This window comes from Loxodonta africana, chromosome 23 (assembly GCF_030014295.1).
Source record: "Loxodonta africana isolate mLoxAfr1 chromosome 23, mLoxAfr1.hap2, whole genome shotgun sequence".
NCBI lineage: Eukaryota > Metazoa > Chordata > Mammalia > Proboscidea > Elephantidae > Loxodonta > Loxodonta africana.
Window position 1 is genome coordinate 61,175,142 of NC_087364.1, and position 17,612 is coordinate 61,192,753.

The 17,612-nt window shown below is 38.4% G+C and overlaps 1 protein-coding gene across 4 annotated transcripts in view; it reads right to left on the bottom strand.

Moving 5' to 3' along the window:
* The window catches only part of SLC9A9 (solute carrier family 9 member A9), a 663,200-nt gene that overhangs the window by 108,096 nt on the left and 537,492 nt on the right, over positions 1-17,612 (bottom strand). For 3 of the 4 annotated variants that reach the window (XM_064275567.1, XM_064275566.1, XM_064275568.1), the window contains one exon: positions 184-263. In XM_064275567.1, coding sequence (XP_064131637.1) covers positions 184-263 — 80 coding nt within the window. Of the gene's footprint in view, positions 1-75; positions 264-17,612 lie in introns of all 4 variants that reach the window. The other variant, XR_010319148.1, reaches the window with a different exon arrangement.

A 17,612-nucleotide genomic window follows, 5' to 3' on the forward strand; every position in this document is an offset into this window, starting at 1 on the left:
CTAAGTATGGACTACACAACTTTTTATTTTTTGAAACCATTCTTTCTCATAAGCATGGCTATGAATTTGCTTTACCTTTCTGTGTTTCTTGATGAGCAGGAGTACACACCACAATGATGAAGCACTTGAAGTCATCCTCTGCCATGTGGCAGTATGCGAGAGACTGTTATAATCAAAGGATACTTGTGGTCAAAGCCATACCACACTCTGAAGAGCCAGGCACTCTCTGTTTTTGTCGTGCTTTTATCCAAGCTATTCGCTTCCTGGAGAGAAACCAGCAAAAAAGGCATTGGATTAATAAGAGAACACATTTCAGTACAAAAAGACATGTCAAACCAAACTAAATTTAACCAAATTTGAAAAAAAAAAAATTTTTTCTAAGTATAGGCATTTTCATCTAAACGGTGAAGCAGTTGCCAAGAAAATTAGCTCATAAATCTTGCCCTGTGGATGGGGCTCTCATGGCATGATTCAACATTTACTTTTCTTAATAATCCCAATTTTATTAAGTGGCCAAGAAATGCCATTTTTTGATGTCAATAAAAGTGATATTTCTGTCAGATTGCCGTTGTGGAAATTTTGCAGCTTACTTCTGTCAAATTTGGATGGAATTTATTTACGGCTTACCAAAAGGTCAAGACTAAAGGGATGATGACAGTCTAATAATTGTTACACTAGTTTTCATTCATTTTCTTTTTGGTAGATCACTTCCAAAGTCCCTGGTTAATTTTTGATATCTTCCTGCTTAGATTTGTGAGTGTTTTGAAATAGGGAATTCTCATAGGAGACCTGTAATAATTGTTCTTGTCTCATTCTCCACTATCCCCACCCCACCAAGGGTCACAGAGGGAGGGAGGAAGAAAAAGTATTAAGAAAGATAAAAGAGATAGGTGCTTATGTGAGAACAGAGGGTGAAAAGGTCAGAAAAAGGAAAGAAGGTGAAAAATTTTGTGAACTTTAGAGGCAGATGATAATGAACATTATAGTGTGGTACGGAGGATATTTAGTGACACTTTGACTTTTTTTGTGAATTTCATTTTGCATATTAAGAGAATCGAACACCAAGCTTCAAAGGGTTCTAATTATCCCCATCATTAAAAGCATTTATATCGTAATGTGGATTTCTTTGTTTTTGGGGGGCTCACATTTTCCATCCCCAAATTGTATCAAGAATTCCCAGTCTACAAATAATGCAAACATTCTTCTGTGGCCATGATGGCATACAGAATGACAATCCAATCAATGTACGCAAGTCAGCCCTTAGGTTAGCCCAAATTGATTTGCTTTCATTTTATTATTTTATTTTATTTGCCCTTTTCCAACCAGTTCCATTGTTGGTTAATGATAAGTAGCTGTATTCTGGCTTCTGGAACATATGTGTACCAGTAGATGCTATAGTTCCATCACTCACAAATAATATCAGAATACAAGAAAGTAAAACATGGTCTATTTTTATTAAGCCATTTATGTGTTGTCTAATGGTTGAAATGGCAACTCGAAATGAAATTAAAACCCAAACTGGCAGGCCTACTCATCAGTTGTCTCAAGATCTCTGATTTACAAACCTTGTACACTTTCCCAAACATTGTCCCCTAGTATGCCACTGTTCTACATGATGTTGATAGGAATTCCATCCCAATGGTTCAGGAATGATGAGTTCAACAGCATTAAATAGGTTTCATAAATGTAGAACTTCTCAGAGTCTCTAGTTTATAAATACATGTCATAAATCTTCAAGAGGGAAGTCTTTCTAAAACTTACTTGTCCATGGAACCCATCCTCCATTCCCAGTTCCCACTGTGGGACATGTATTATCTTTTCCTGGACATTGAAACTCCAAGAAATAGTTTTCTGATAGAGCTGGAGTGCCATGTCTTGTTATTTAGAATTTATTCATCATATTCTTTAAAAAGGAAACCAGGGTGTCCAGTTCAATTTCCATCTTTCCTTTCACCTTTCCCTAGCTATTTCTACCCAGGCAAATGTGTCAGATTTGTAGAATCACTGCTGCACACAGTGTTTTCTTCATCATCTTTGCAAGTTGTTTCTGAGTCACCATCTTTCCAACAGGCACAGCATGTTGGGATTCAGCTGGCAGAATGAAATCACTCATGTTATACTAAACTAGTTAGAAAAAGATGTGTTTTCCTCTCCCTCACCCCCTTTTCTTTTCCTTCAGAACAATAAGGACTTAGAGAATTTTATCCATCAGTAAAACAAAAACAAAAAACTAAAATCATTGCTGTTGAGTTGATTCCAACTCATAGTGACCCTATAGGACAGAACAGAACTGCCCTATGGGGTTTCTAGGGAACAGCTGGTGGATTCGAACTGCCGACATTTTGGTTAGCAGTCGAGCTCTTAACCCCTGAGCCACCAGAGCTCCCTCCATCAATTTTTTATAATTTTGATAGCTTATAATACCTACTGACAACAAGATGATCACTGAGGAAAACTGACAAAAAGAAAAATAAATGTCACCAAATTTCTGTTTTTTGCTTTGCTAAAGTCAGGGTGGCATAGTGAGGAGCTCGACTGGCAGCCAGGAGACCAGAATTCTAGCACCCACGCTGCCTCAGCCCAGCTGAATGATGCTGTCAGTAACAACAGCTCCCTGCTACTGAATGCTCATTAAATCCTAGGCAATGTGCTAGTCACGTTATCCTGTCATTAATTTTTTCAGTCATTACGTTTTAATTTTTACAACAATCCAGCAAGGTAGGTTGTGCAATACTTATTTTACAGAGAAGCCCAGAAAAGGGAAGAAATGATTCCCCAGGGTCACACAGCTAGCATATGACACAGCTGGAATTTGAATCCAGAACTCCTAGACTCCAAAGACTGTATTCTTTCTGCTGATACTTCACTTAGCCTCAAAATTCTGGAAAGCACAGACATTCTGCATTAATCTACTGAAACTTATTGTGGTACAGTTTCCAAGTTTGTAAAATGGATTGAGGAAATTGGATAGGCTGGTCCCTAAGGTCCTAATCATATGGAAAATACTGTATATTTTTTATTAATGACAAAAAGGACAGGTAACATTTCTTGATCACTTAACATGTGCCCAGACAGTGTTCTAAGTGGTTTCCATATATTAACTCATTTAATTCTCATAACAATTTGATGAAGTAGTTCTCTTATTGTTATTCCTATTTTACAGATGAGAAAACTGAGGCATCTGGGGTATGGAGAAGTTTCAAAGCACACTTACAGCCTCTCAGCTGCCAAGATTCCTCCCATCCAGATGGGGTCCCAGGGGATAAGTAGGGAGCAGAGGTATCTGAACAGAGACATGAGGTCAAAATACTGGGGTGCCCATGGAGGCTAAGACAGAGCAGCCATATATACTCCCAGACATAGTGAAAATACGTGGCTTCCCCTCCACTGAGTGAACTGCTTATGGCTTTGAAAGTATCCCTGCAGAAACGAAGCTTCAGTGTTAGGAATTTCCACAGACTTCTAGATGCTGGTTTCAAGGGTTTCTCAAGGTCTGAGAAAATTTCCTTGCCTCTCCTTCCCTTTTTTGTTTTATTTCTTTTGGGGAGTCCATCGGAACTCACAGGCATTCCTGAAAGAGCCTACAATCTACTTCCAGCAAAACTTTCAGGGATATTTTTGTCAGCTGATGGGAACAACACATATTAGTAGTAGCATTTTGAAAAAATGTTGATTCATGCATTCTTTTTTTTTTTTTTACTTTATTTTACTTGGGAGACTGGAGGTGTTATTCACTTCACTACTCTGTAGAGAAATAAACTGGGATCCAATTAGAAGAAAACATTTGTGAAGCATGTTTTTCCAGGTGGGGAAAATACCACCAATGACCCAGCCTTGACTTTTCTGCTGATCCTAGATGAAATTTTCAGTGTATATCTTAAATATCTATTGGTCCATATCTAGATCCATTCATTTGCTTCTCTGAAGTTATTGATGACTTAATAACTTGCTTATGAAGGGCCATCAATAAATGAGTAGAAAAAAATGAGTTAGTCTAGCGTGTGTTCTGTCTGTGCACTGGGGGTTGAAGATAAATGTGCCAAAGGAAGGCAGGCCTTTGCAGTCACCCTGGAACACGGAAGGCATCTGATGAGCCAGCACAGAGAGCAGACCCCTGGGAGGCTCCAGATGGGCAGAGGACAGCAGGTAGCATCAATCTACCTGGATTATTCTGAAGCAGAGAGCAGCTCACACCCGAAGGACCATGGATATGAGCAGTCATGAGAAGTAGTGTCTGGAACTTGCTGATATTTTTCTTTATCCATAACACTATTTCTTCTCTTTTGAGTTCCTTCATCCCAGAGGGGAAGTGGTATGCATGTTAGAACAAGCATAGAACCTAGAAACTGAAGACCAAGATCTGAGATCTGACTCTCTACTCTTTAATAATAATAATAACACTCACCAACTCTGAGCCTCATGTTTCAAAACTGTAGATGGAACTGGAGATTCAAGGGTATTGCATCTCAACTTTTATTTGCCCTTTGATACTTCTAAGAAGCAGAATTTTTGATGTATATGAAACTTCTGGCCCCTTTATTATCCTCTATTTTCGGGAAAATTTAAAAATGACTGGGGCACTTGATATCTTTCTTTCTTCTCCTTACACAAAGGGAATAGACCACAGGTTGGGAAATGAATGAGCCCAGTAGGGAGTAGGCAGTTGTATTTTTTTTCCCATAGATATGTTGGTCACTTTATTTATTTTTAAGTAATATTTTATTGTGTTTTAGTGAAAGTTTACACAGCAAATTAGGTTCCCCTTTAAGAATATTTATATAAGTTGTTTTGTGCCATTGGTTACAATTTTTACAATGTGTCAGCATTCTCATTATTTCCATTCTATTTGTTCTGTTTCTATTAATCTATGTTCCCTTGCTTTCTCATCTTTGCTTTTAGGTAAATGTTGACTCTTTGATCTCATATAGTTAATAGCTTAAAGGAGCATATTACTTGTGGATGATGTTGCTTATTTTATAAGCCAATTTATTGTTTGGCTGAAAGGTGACCTGCAGAAATAGCTTCATTTCAAGTTCAAAGTATATCTTAGGGAGATAGTATCAGGGGTTCCTCTAGTCTATATTGGTCCAGTAGGTCTGGACTTGTTTAGGAATTTGAGTTTTGTTCTACATTTTCCTCCCATTCTATCTGGGATCTTCTATTGTATCACTGGTCAGAATGGTCAGTAGTGGTAGCTGGGCACCATCTAGTTCTTCTGGTCTCAGGTTAGAAAAGGCTGTGGTTCATGTGGGCTATTAGTCCTGTGGACTAGCTTCTTTGAGCCTTTGATTTCCTTCATTCTCTGTTGCTCCATACAAGTAGAGACCAATAGTTGTATCTTAGATGGCTGCTCATAAGCTTTTAAGACTCCAGATACTACTCACCAAACTAGGATGTAGAACATTATCTTTGCGAACTATGTTATGCCAATTGACTAAGTTGTACCCTGAGACTATGGTCCCAATACTTTTAATCCAGTAGAACAATCCTGCAAGTGGTCTGTTTGGATATGTCTAGGAAGCCTCCATAACTATGTCTCCTATGTGGTTTGTTATAGATGTGGATATATATGCAGTACAAACATGTGTACTCATATGCCTACAGATACACCTATATGTGCATGTGCACTTGCTCCCATATGCCTTCCTATACATGTATACGCCTCCATATCTACCTGTGTAATCACACACATATTTTTTGGTTGTTTTTACTGTTGTTGCAAAATTGTATATGTTATAGCACTTACCGAAATTGTCCCTTTTTTTCATGTAATTCTTAGTGTCTTTTTTCTTGGTCAAGTTGTGCTGACTTCACCCATATTTGGGATTGCCTTTCCCATCACCAAAAGTAACAAGTGTCTATCTAGAAAGTGATTCCCCTTCCCTTTCTTTCCCATGGCTGCCAACCACCAAAGAACTTAGCTTTCTGTGTGTATATCTATTCTTGACTTTTTGTAATAAAAAAATAGTGGGACCATATAATATTTGTCTTTTTGTGATTGACTTATTTCATTCAGCATAATGTCCTCCAGATTCATCCACTTTATAAGATGTTTCGTGGCCTCATTATTCTTTATAGTTGCACAGTGTTTCATTGTATGTACCACAATTTGTTTATCTATTCATTCAGTGATGGGCACTTAGGTTGTTTCCATTTTTTGCTATTGTGAATGATGCTGCAATGAACATGGGTGTGTATATGTCTATTCATGTCACTGCTGTTATTCTCTAGGATATATACCTAGGAGTGAGGTTGGTGGACCATAAGGTATTTCTATTTCTGGCTTTTTGAGGAAGCGCCATACTGTTTTCCATAGCAGTTGTACCACTGGTAGTTATCTTTTAAGTGAACCCTTTCACCTTTAGCACCACCCCAGAGAGCAAGAACAACAGGAAAATTACAATGGTACTCTTTGTTTTATGCTTATTTGAACCCCTGGGAGAGAGAAAAAAAAAAAAAAAAAAAAAGGCTCTGGCCAGAAATCTGTGAAAACCAGACACTGAAGCCAGAAAGGATTGTTTGTTGTATTAACTTTAATTAAAAAGAACTAAGCAAATGTAAACATAGTCCTCTACCAGTATTCAAATATGGGGACTTTGTACGTGAATGGATGAACTCTGCTCTGGGCTAATCATGTGGGATTCCTCCTCATTTCAGGAGGATTCAAGGGATTTCGAGAACTAGAGTGAGAGTGAGAGGAGAGTTTCCTTCTTATGTCTTAAGATTTTATATTCAATATTAATGTCAGTGGAAGTTGCATGGAATGATAAAAAACCAAATAATTATCATAAGAAATCTGTAGATCTCCTTATGAGTTCCAAAGTACTTTTTTAGATATTACATGTGGATGGAATTTGATAGCAGTACTTTCCCCCTACCATCTCTCCCAATTTGGACTGTATTTATGTAGTAAGTTCAAGTTCATTGCCTTGCTTTTCAAATTATCAGGGAGTGGACCAGATTCTGTGCACCCAGTGAGAAAAACTTCTTGATTCGGAAGAGACAGCATAGTATAATTGGGGGTCACATTTTTTTTCTTTCAAATTTGCAGTTTAAAAGGCACATCATTAATTCTTAGCCTCCAGGTTGAATGGATTTTATGCAAATATCCTCACTTTTCCCATCCCAAGATAAATTCATGAATGTTCCCAAGAAGGTACAGTCAGAAAATACATGCTTAGGGAGAAAAAAGTGAAGGAGAAAACTTGCCAAGGCTGGGTAAAGCTGTTAAGATGACACATAGACATCATAAATATACTACCAGATGGCCTAAACTCATGGCTTAGCTACAAGAACCACAGGAAAGGGTCTGTCCAGGTCACTTTGTCTGTATAACAGGTCCAAGTTAATCCAGGGAAAAAGAAATTGTTTCACCAGGTAAATATAATATTGTGATGGTTTTTAAAATATATGTCCACAAATTATTTAATATCTCTCATTTTAAAAGATGGACTCTAATTTTCTTCCCATTGAGTGTGGGTTGTACTTACTGATTCATTTCTAATGAATAAAATCTGGCAGAAGTTATGGTGTGTCATAGCTCATAAAAAAACACTATGGTTTCCTTCTCACTGTCTCTCTTGAACTTTTCACTCCGAGGTAAGTCAGCTGCCATTTTGTAAGGACACTCAAGCAGCTCTATGGAAAGGCCTATGTGGGAAGGAACAAAGTCTGCTTGCCAACAGCCATGTGAACCATCATAGAAATGAATCCTTTGGCCCTAGTCAAACCTTCAGACTACTGTAGCTCAGTTGAACCTCATGAGAAGACTAGTTGAACCTCATGAGAAACCCTGAGTTAGAAACACTTAGCTAAGTTTATTTCAAATTCCTGACCCATAGGAACTGTGAGATACTAAATGTTTGCTATTTTAAGCCACTAAGTTTTGGGATAATTTTTTGCACAGTAATAAAAAGCTAATACAACTATATACTGGAATCATAAATTCTAGATGTGAAAGGCAATGAAGTGGGAGTTGGAAAGAGGTAATAAAATGATGAAGCCTTGTGAACTTTTGCCTACATTTGTGTAACTATTTATAGCTTACAAAGTATTTTCATAAAGGTAACATATTTGAGGTGCAGGAGACATGTTTTCCTCCTTAAAAGTATATAGAAAATTATCCTGTGTCCAATATTCTCATGCTAAAGATTAAAAATTAAGTGCAGAGCATAAAATGACAGGCCAACTTAGAGGCAGGAGGACGTTCACATCCTCTCACTGTACCTGCTTCACGTTATTCTTAACTAATGCCTGATTTATTATATAATTTACCTATTGTGCTAATCCTTTTATACATATGTATACACACACGTACACATATGTACACACATACACATCCTAAGGGAAATTGAACCTGGGAACAAGGAGATGATGGCTTATGTGGTCACCTAGTGACAGCATCCAGAACCACAAACAAGATAACAAAGAAAGATAAGAATTTCACTGTTAGACTTGCGATTATAGCATATAGGATTCTGTATTTGTATGAAAACAAAACAATGTTTCCCCCTAGAAAACTACTTTAAAATCTCTTTTAAAATATATAATGGCTGGCTATGATAAAATAACTGGTATTAGACCTACCCTCCCTCCATAAACAACCAGAAAATTGGGCAAAACATACATATATATTTAAAAAAAAAAAACAAAACTAATTCAGGCATTGGATAATAGGCAGCAAGGGGCCTATGATTCTTGAGAAAAGGGAAACAAGTGAGGTGAGCCTCATATTCTCCCTGACTATACCTGGAAGCTCTTTCCTAATTACATTGGATGGAGGTAGAATCCAAGCATAGAGTAGTCACACTGAATTGAGGAGCTAGAGATTGGAGTTTGGGTACTGCTGAAGTGGCTGTAATTTTTACAGTAGGAAGGAGCTGGGCAGAAAGGGCACCCAGGTGTCTGCGTAGATGTCTTCCTCAGGTCTTTGGCTGAGGACTTAGCTGAAAGTGAGATTCATAAGGCCTTTCAGAGAGCAGTTGAGCAGAGAGCTGAGAAATAAATAGTGAGATTAAGATCACACAGTGCTGGGAAACATTGGAGTTTGGTTCAGTCAAAGTGGAAAGTCAGCTGCTCTGTTGAGAACCCAGAAAAAGTAAGCTTTATGAGTAAGGATGATGTCTTAGATTAAGGATCTGGGCCTAAGCCTAAGGACAAAATGAAAATAGGTCAGTCCAAGCAAGCATAAAGCCAAGACTTACAAAGCTTTAATTGACTGAATAAAATTCAACACCTTTTACAGAATGACGACACAATCCAGACTTGCTACAATGTGATATGCATAATTTCCAGCATACGATCAAAAACTACCAGACATAGGAAAAAGCAGAAAAGCATGACTGACATTCAAGAAAAAAAAGTACTCTATAGAAGCAGACCCCAAGATGCTCCAGATGGTGGCATTAACAGGCAAGGGCTTTAAAATAGCTATAAAAATATGCTGAAGTGTTTAAAGAAAAAGATGCATGCAACAAAGGCACAGATAGGAAATCTCAGTAGAGAAATATAAACTATAAAAAAGAACAAAATGGAAATTCTATAACAAAAAGTACAATGTTTAAAACAGAAAATTGACTGGTTTAAGGGCAGACTGGACACTAAAAAAAAAAGTGATGATTAACTTGAATAGAGATCAATAAAAAATGTTCCATTTGTAGAACAAAGAGAAGTGACCAAGTGGTGTAAGAAAAAAAATACATAAAATAGTCCATGCTCCCACACTCCAGGTACCAGAGTGCTAGAAAGAGAACAGAGGGAGCATGGAAAACAAAAATCTTTGAAGAAATAATAGTTGAATATTTCCCAAATTTGATGAAAAATATCTACCTAGAGATTTGAGAAGCTCAGTGAACCCAAATATGGATAAATACAGAGAAAAACAAATGACATAAAATAGCCAAATCTCTGAAAATCAAAGATAAAGAGAAAATTTTTAAAAAATTCAGAGGATAAAAGGGCATCTCATGTTTTGGGAAACAAAAATATACTGCTGGCTTACCATCAGAAACAATGGAGGCCAGAAAGTAATAAAATGACATTTTCCAAGAGTTGAAAAAAAAACCCTGTTCAACCAGAGTTCTATATCTAGTGAAAGTTTTAAAATACATGGAGCAATATCTGATAGGCAAATCCTCAATGACAGTTGGAGATTTTATCAGTAATTGGGCAAAATCAATTTGACATTATTAGCACTTTTGAGCACAACAGGGTAGCTCCGAGTTACGATGTATTTGAGTTACAACGAACTGCACTTAGAAACGTCCATTTTTTAAAATGATTTGTGTATCTTTTTATGTATGTATGTATTAAAATATATCTGTAGTTTATATGTAATGTTTCCAACCACTAAAGACAAATAAAGATTGGATTTATAAAGATACTGGTAACAAAAGGCAATAATAATGAAAACTTGCTCATGGAGGTACGAGGGCATAAAAAAAAAAAAATGAAACCTGTTGCCATGGAGTGGATTCCGACTCATAGCGACCCTATAGGACAGAGGCGACCTCCCCCATAGGGTTTCCAAGGAGCGCCTGGTGGATTTGCACTGCCGACCTTTTGGTTAGCAGCTGTAGCACTTAACCACTACACAACCAGCGTTTCTGTGAGGGGATAGTAAGGATGAAATAGCGTCTGGCTTTAGTCCTGGCTCTGAATGTCAGTGGTTTGTTGTCTTGGAGAGGTTACTTTAATTCTTTGAACTTTGATTTCATCATTTATAAAATGGGGGTTATACTAGGTATCTTGATTGGTCAGGGTAGAGATTAAATGTGATGATGCACACAAAGCACCTAATGTATAAAAAGTACCCTTCCTCTACCTCATTATGATTTCTGCTTTCTGGAACATGTAATTATAGAAGCTACTGGTAAGATAAACATATGGAATTCAGCTGTAAGCAGTAAAAAGTTAGCATGGAGGGGGATATTTTTAGATATATAAGCCATAAGTAAGTACAACCAAAATAAATTCAAGTTGGCCAAAGGAAAACACAAGATATTTACTCTGTTACATTGGTGTCTTGGAAACCCTGGTGGCATAGTGGTTAAGTGCTATGGCTGTTAACCAAGAGGTCGGCAGTTTGAATCTGTCAGGCACTCCTTGGAAAATCTACAGGGCAGTTCTGCTCTGTCCTATAGAGTGACTATGAGTTGGAATCAATTCGATGGCAGTGGGTTTGGTTTTTTGGTTTATTGGTCTCTTAGTTTCTAGTGCTGCTATAACATATATACCACAAGTGGGTGGCTTTAATGAACATAAATTTATTTTCTCACAGTTTAGTAGGTCAGAAATCTGAATTCAGGGCACTAGCTCTAGGGAAAGGTTCTGTCTGCTTTAGGGGAAAAATCCTTGTCTCATCTTTCCTGGTGATTTCCACATGGCCTCTATCTTTCCCCTATTTAGGCTAGCTTTTCTCTCTGTGTCTAATCTGCTCTTTTTATATCTCAAAAGTCATTAGATTTAAGACACATCCTACACTGATAATGGCCTCATTAACATAACAAAGAAAATTCTATTCCCAGACGGGATTACATCCACAGGTACAGGGGTTAGGATTCCAACATATATTTTGGGGGAACACAGTTTAATCCATAACAATTGGTTTTATTTTTCTCAAAATACCACTAGTTACAATGTAACAAAAATTCTCATCTGAATCAGATCAATTTTTGAGCCTAGTATTCCACTTCTGAAATACTGGTTGGGGAGTGGCATGGAACTCACATTCTGTGAAGCTAACTCCAACAGTATAGGAACAATGAATGGAGCCAGTGCAGAAAGGTGTTGATAATTGTTAAATCTGGGGGATGGGCATATGGAATTCATTATATTGTTCTTTATACGTTTATTAGGAATATTTGCAAATTTTCACAAAAAGTAAACTTTATTTAATGACCTAGATGACCCTACCATCTGCTAATTAATGTCTTCTCCTCCTGAACTTATTTATATTTCCAATCCTAATAACTCTTGATGACCAGGGATAATAATTGTCTATTGTACAGAAGAATAGATGCTTTTGTTCTTCCCTAAATGGACTCTCCCAAGTTTCAAGCGTATTCCAGGTTACGTTGTTTGAAAAGTTGGCAAACAGGTCCTTATTCACCTTGCTCACACCCTTCATATTTTTACAGACACTGCATTGTATCTCTTCTGAGAGCTAGTCTCTGTAAGGGAAAAAATCCTAATCCTTTCAATCCTGGATTGTTGGGTGGCAGCTCCCTCCACTGAGTTATTGAAGTTGCCCTTCTCTGGACTTTCCTCAGCTCTGCAATGGCCTTCTTGAGCTGCAGTGACCAGAACGGATTCCCCTAGGTTACACATACCAAAACCCTGTTGCTGTTGAGTTGATTCTGACTCATAGCGACACTATTGGACACAGTAGAACTGCCCCATAGGGTTTTCAAGGAGTGGCTGGTGGATTCAATCCGCTGACTTTTTGTCTAGCAGCTGAACTCTTAACCACTGTGCCACCAGGGCTCTAGGTTATACATAAGCAAAAAGGAAATGAAAGATAGCATTAAGAGAGTATGTAGAGAGATAAACATAGCATAGCATTAGAAAATGAAATTGTGTTAAAAAAGATAAAAATCAGCCTCATTGTAAGAGTTGGCAAGGTGGAGTTGGGAAAGAAATGAGTTTTTAAGAAGGTTGATAAAGATTTCATTACTTCCTAGCTCCAGACCTTCAACGGTAACTATCACGTGTACAATACAACCAAAGTCACCACCATTGCCATCTGTCTCACCTCAATTCCAGCCAACCCCCCTTTTGCTCACTCTGTTCCAATCACACTGGCCTTCCTGCTGTTCTTGGTGCACACCATAAGCCACTGTGACTCCAGGCCCTTCATCTACCCACTGCCTGCACCATTCTTTCCCCAGGTCCCATAAGGCTCAAATGCCACCTCCTCAGAGATGTCTGCCCTGACCAGTGAAAAGCCTCTTCTGAAATTTTATTTATTCTCTTATTTGCTTTATTGCTACCAACCTCTGATCTTACAGCATGTGGTTGTTTACCATTTCGTTATCAGCCTCCCGCATTAGAGTATACACCTTGTGAGGGTGAGGACTCTGAATAGGTAGCTGCTGCATCCTCACACCTGGATTAGTGCTTGACCTGGATAGGTGCTAATAATCACTTGTCATAGGATAAATGAACGAAGGAATGAATAAGGAAGGTAGGCAAACAAGCACAGTGTCTTGGTTATGTAGTGCTGTGACAACAGAAATGCTACAAGTGGGTGGCCTCGACAAACAGAAATCTACTCTCTCAAAGTCCAGTAGGCTAGAAGCCTGAATTCATGGCATCAACTCCAGGCAAAGGCCCTCTCTCTTGTTAGCTCTGGAGGAAGGTCCCTGTCATCAGTCCTTCCCTGGTCCAGGAGCCTCTCAGGGCAGGGATCCCGAGTCCAAAAAACATGCTCCGCTGCTGGCACCACCCTCTTGGTGGTATGACGTCCTCTTCTCTGTGCAACTCTCTGTATCTCAAAAGAGATTGACTCAAGATACAATGTAATCCTGTAGATTGAGTCTTGCCTCATCAGCATAACTGCCTCCAATTCTGCCCCATCAACACCTTGGAGGTTAGGATTTACAACACACAGGATAATCATGCCCGATGACAAAATGGTGGACAACCACACAATACTGGGAATCATGGCCTAGGAACACAATTCAATCCATAACACATGGATACCAGTTAAGAGTGTGAATGCTGGCACCAAATTGTCTGGGTTCAAATTCCAGATCTGCCAGCTGTGTGCCCTTGGGCAAGTTATTTAACTTCTATGAATGTTGTTATTGTTTGCCATCAAGTTGATTCCAACTTATAGTGACCCTATAGGATAGAGTAGAACTGCCCCATATGGTTTCCTAAGCTATACTCTTTAGGGGAACAGATTGCCAGGTCCTTTCTCCCACAGAATCACTGATGGGTTTGAACCATTGACTTTTCGTTCACAGCCAAGCACTTAACCACAGTGCAACCAGGGCTTCTCAATTCTCTGTACACAGTTTCCTTATCTGTAAAATGAGGATAATAATAATACCCAGTCATAGGGTTATTTTGGGAACTAAATGCTTAATACATGAAAGGTTCTTAGAAGAGTATAAAGAACAAGTCAGTGCTCAACAAATAGTAGGATGATTATGACCCAATGGGAAAAAGAGAGGCACTAATGGCAACTCTTCTTGGGTAAGAGCACCTTTACATGAAAGGATTAAGGTGGATGTGATGCTCTAGTGGTTCTCGCCTGCCCTGCAATGATGCTCTTCCAAGGACCAGGAATTAATTAGAAGGAATACTTGCTATCTATGGAATGTCCGAGGTTTTCCTTTTTTCACTTTTGAGAGACATAAAATTCCCAACGACAATATCTTCAGTTTCTCAAGTAGACATTTGTATAGGGTATGTACTGAAAGTTTAATACCTGAGTGGAACATGCTCTCTAAAATCCCTTGGTCTGGCACAAGTAAGAACAAAGTGCCATTCACACTGCAAGGTGTTACAAGGCAAAAAGGAAAATTGAAACGTTACTGGTTAGCCACAGCCACAAGTTCATATTTACCAAAGATTATTTTACTTTCCACAAACAGAGATGAAATTCCTTTGAAATATGTGCATGTAATTATATATGTTCCGATTATCAATGGATGTTTGCAGCTGTTTCTTCTCATTTTGAGTCGTGCTACCTCAGCAAATGAAGGTGCCAAAAGCTTTACTTTATCCACGTTATTAAGGTTGACTCTATTTTGAGGAGGCAGCTCTTCCCCAGTTGTCTTTTGAGTGGCTTCCAACCTGAGGGGCTCATTTTTTTTATATCAGACAATGTTTTGCTGCTATTCATAAGGTTTTCACTGGCCAATTTTTTCAGAAGCAGACCAACAGGTCCTTCTTTGTAGCCTAAATCTGGAAGCTCCGCTGAAACCTGTCCACCATGGATGACTCTACTGGTATTTGGAATACTGGTGACATATCTTCCAGTATCACGGCAACATGTAAGCCACCACAGTACAACAACCTGACAGACGCATAGGGAAGAAACAGCTACTAACATCCATTAATAATTGGAACACAGAATGTATGAAGTATGAATCTAGGAAAACTGGAAGTTGTCAAAAATGAAATGGACCACATAATGACTGATACCTCAGGCATTAGTCAGCCTAAATGGACTGGTATTGGCCATTTTGAATCACACAATCGTATAGTCTTCCATGCTGGAAATGACAAATTGAAGAGGAATGCCATCGAACATTTCAAGATCTATCCTGAAGTCCAAAGCTGTCGATGATAGGGCAATATCCATATGCCTACGAGGAAGACCAGTTAATACGACTATTACTCAAATTAATCCAGCAACCACTAATGCCAAAAACCCAAAGATGAGGTAGTTAAAGATTTTTACCAGTTTCTGCAGTCTGAAATTGATCAAACATGCAAGACCTGGAGTTAGAAAACCAAAAGGGAAGAACATGCGCAGCATTTCTCAAGCTGAAACAACTGAAGAAAAAATTCAAGTTTGAGTTGCAATATTGAAGGATTCTGTTGGCAAAATACTGAAGGAAGCAGGAAGCATGAAAAGAAGATGGAAGGAATACACAGAGTCACTGTACCAAAAAAAAAATTAGTCAACTTTCAACCATTTCAGGGGGTAGCATATGATAAAATAACCGGTATTATTGAAGAAGTCCAAGCTGCACTGGAAAGAATGGTAAAAAATAAGGCTCCAGGAGTTGACGGAATACCAATTGAGATGTTTCAACGAACAGATGCAACGATGGAAATACTGTCATGTATGCCAAGAAATTTGGAATACAGCCACCTGGCCAACTGACTGGAAGAGACTCATATTTGTGCCATTCCAAAGAAAGGTGATCTAACAGAATGTGGAAATTATTGAACAATATCATTAATATCACACACAAATAAAATTTTGCTAAAGATAATTCAAAAGTGGTGGCAGCAGTACATCAACAGGGAACTGCCAGAAATTCAAACCAGATTCAGAAGAGGACATGGAATGAGGAATGTCATCGCTGATGTCAGATGGATCTTGGCTGAAAGCAGAGAATACCAGAAAGATGTTTACCTCTGTTTTATTGGCTATGCAAAGGCATTCTACTGTGTGGATTATAACAAATCAATAACATTGTGAAGAATGGGAATTCCAGAGCACTTACTTGTGCTCATGAGGAACTTGTACATAGAGCAAAAGACAGCCGTTGGAACAGAACAAGGAGATACTGCATGGTTTAAAATCAGGAAAGCTGTGCATAAGGGTTGTAACCTTTCACAATACTTATTCAGTCTGTATGTTGAGCAAAGAACCCGAGAAGCTGGACTATATGAAGAAGAGCAGGGCATCAGGGTTGGAGGAAGACTCATTAACAACCTGTGATCTGCAGATGACTTAACCTTGCTTGCTGAAAGTCAAGAGGACTTGAAACACTGATGAAGATCAAAGACCACAGCCTTCAGTATGGATTACACCTCAACATAAAGAAAACAAAAATCCTTATAACCGGACCAATAAGCCACATCATGATAAATGGAGAAAAGACTAAAGTTGTCAAAGTTTTCATTTTACTTGGATCCATAATCAATGCCCATGGAAGCAGCAGTCAAGAAATCAAATGACATATTTCATTGCACAAATTTCCTGCAAAAGACCTCTTTAAAGTGTTAAAAAGCAAAGATGTCACTTTGGGGACTAATTTCTGCCTGACCCAAGTCATCATACTTTCTATCACCTCATACATATTTGAAAAATAGACAATGAATAAGAAAGGCCAAAGAAAAATTGATGCCTTTGAATTACGGTGTTGGCGAAGAATTTTGAATATATCATGGACTTCCAAGGAGACCTTCAACAAGATAGATTGACACAATGGCTGAAATGATGGGCTCAAGCATAGTAATGATTGTGAGGATAGTGCAGGGCTGGGCAGTGTTTCATTCTGTTGTACATTGGGTGTCTATGAGTTGGAACTGACTCAATGGCACCTAACAGTAATAAATATGGACTGCCCGAAGAATAAATCTGTTTCAGAAGAAGTTCAGCCAGAATTCTTCTTAAAAGTGAGAATGGCAAGATTTTGTCTCATGTAATTTGGACATGTTATCAGTAGGGACCAATCCCTGGAGAAAGACATCACGGTTGGTAGAGGGTCAAGCACAAGAAGGAAGACCCTCAACAAGGTGGATTGACACAGTGGCTTCAACTATGGCCTCAAGCATAGCAATAATTGTGAGGATGGCGTAGGATTGGGCAGTGTTTCCTTTTTTTGTACATAAGGTAGATATAAGTTGGAATGTACTGGAAGGCACCTAAAAACAATAACAACCATATTCTGGAACTTGAGAGTGTAATATCAGTAATTACCATAACTACCTGTGAAACTTTTGTAGCTTTGGGTAAGTAAAAAGAGAGTCTTCTTTTTTTTTTTTAAGGTTGACCAGTGCAAAGATTATAATATTTGTTAATGTAAACCCAATTTAATAAATGTGAAACAAGTGGAATCATGCAATCCTCTTAAGAATTAGGGTGTATGCTCTGTATTCTCAGAGACAATGAATGCAAAGAGCTGTCAGGCAAAATGAGGGCA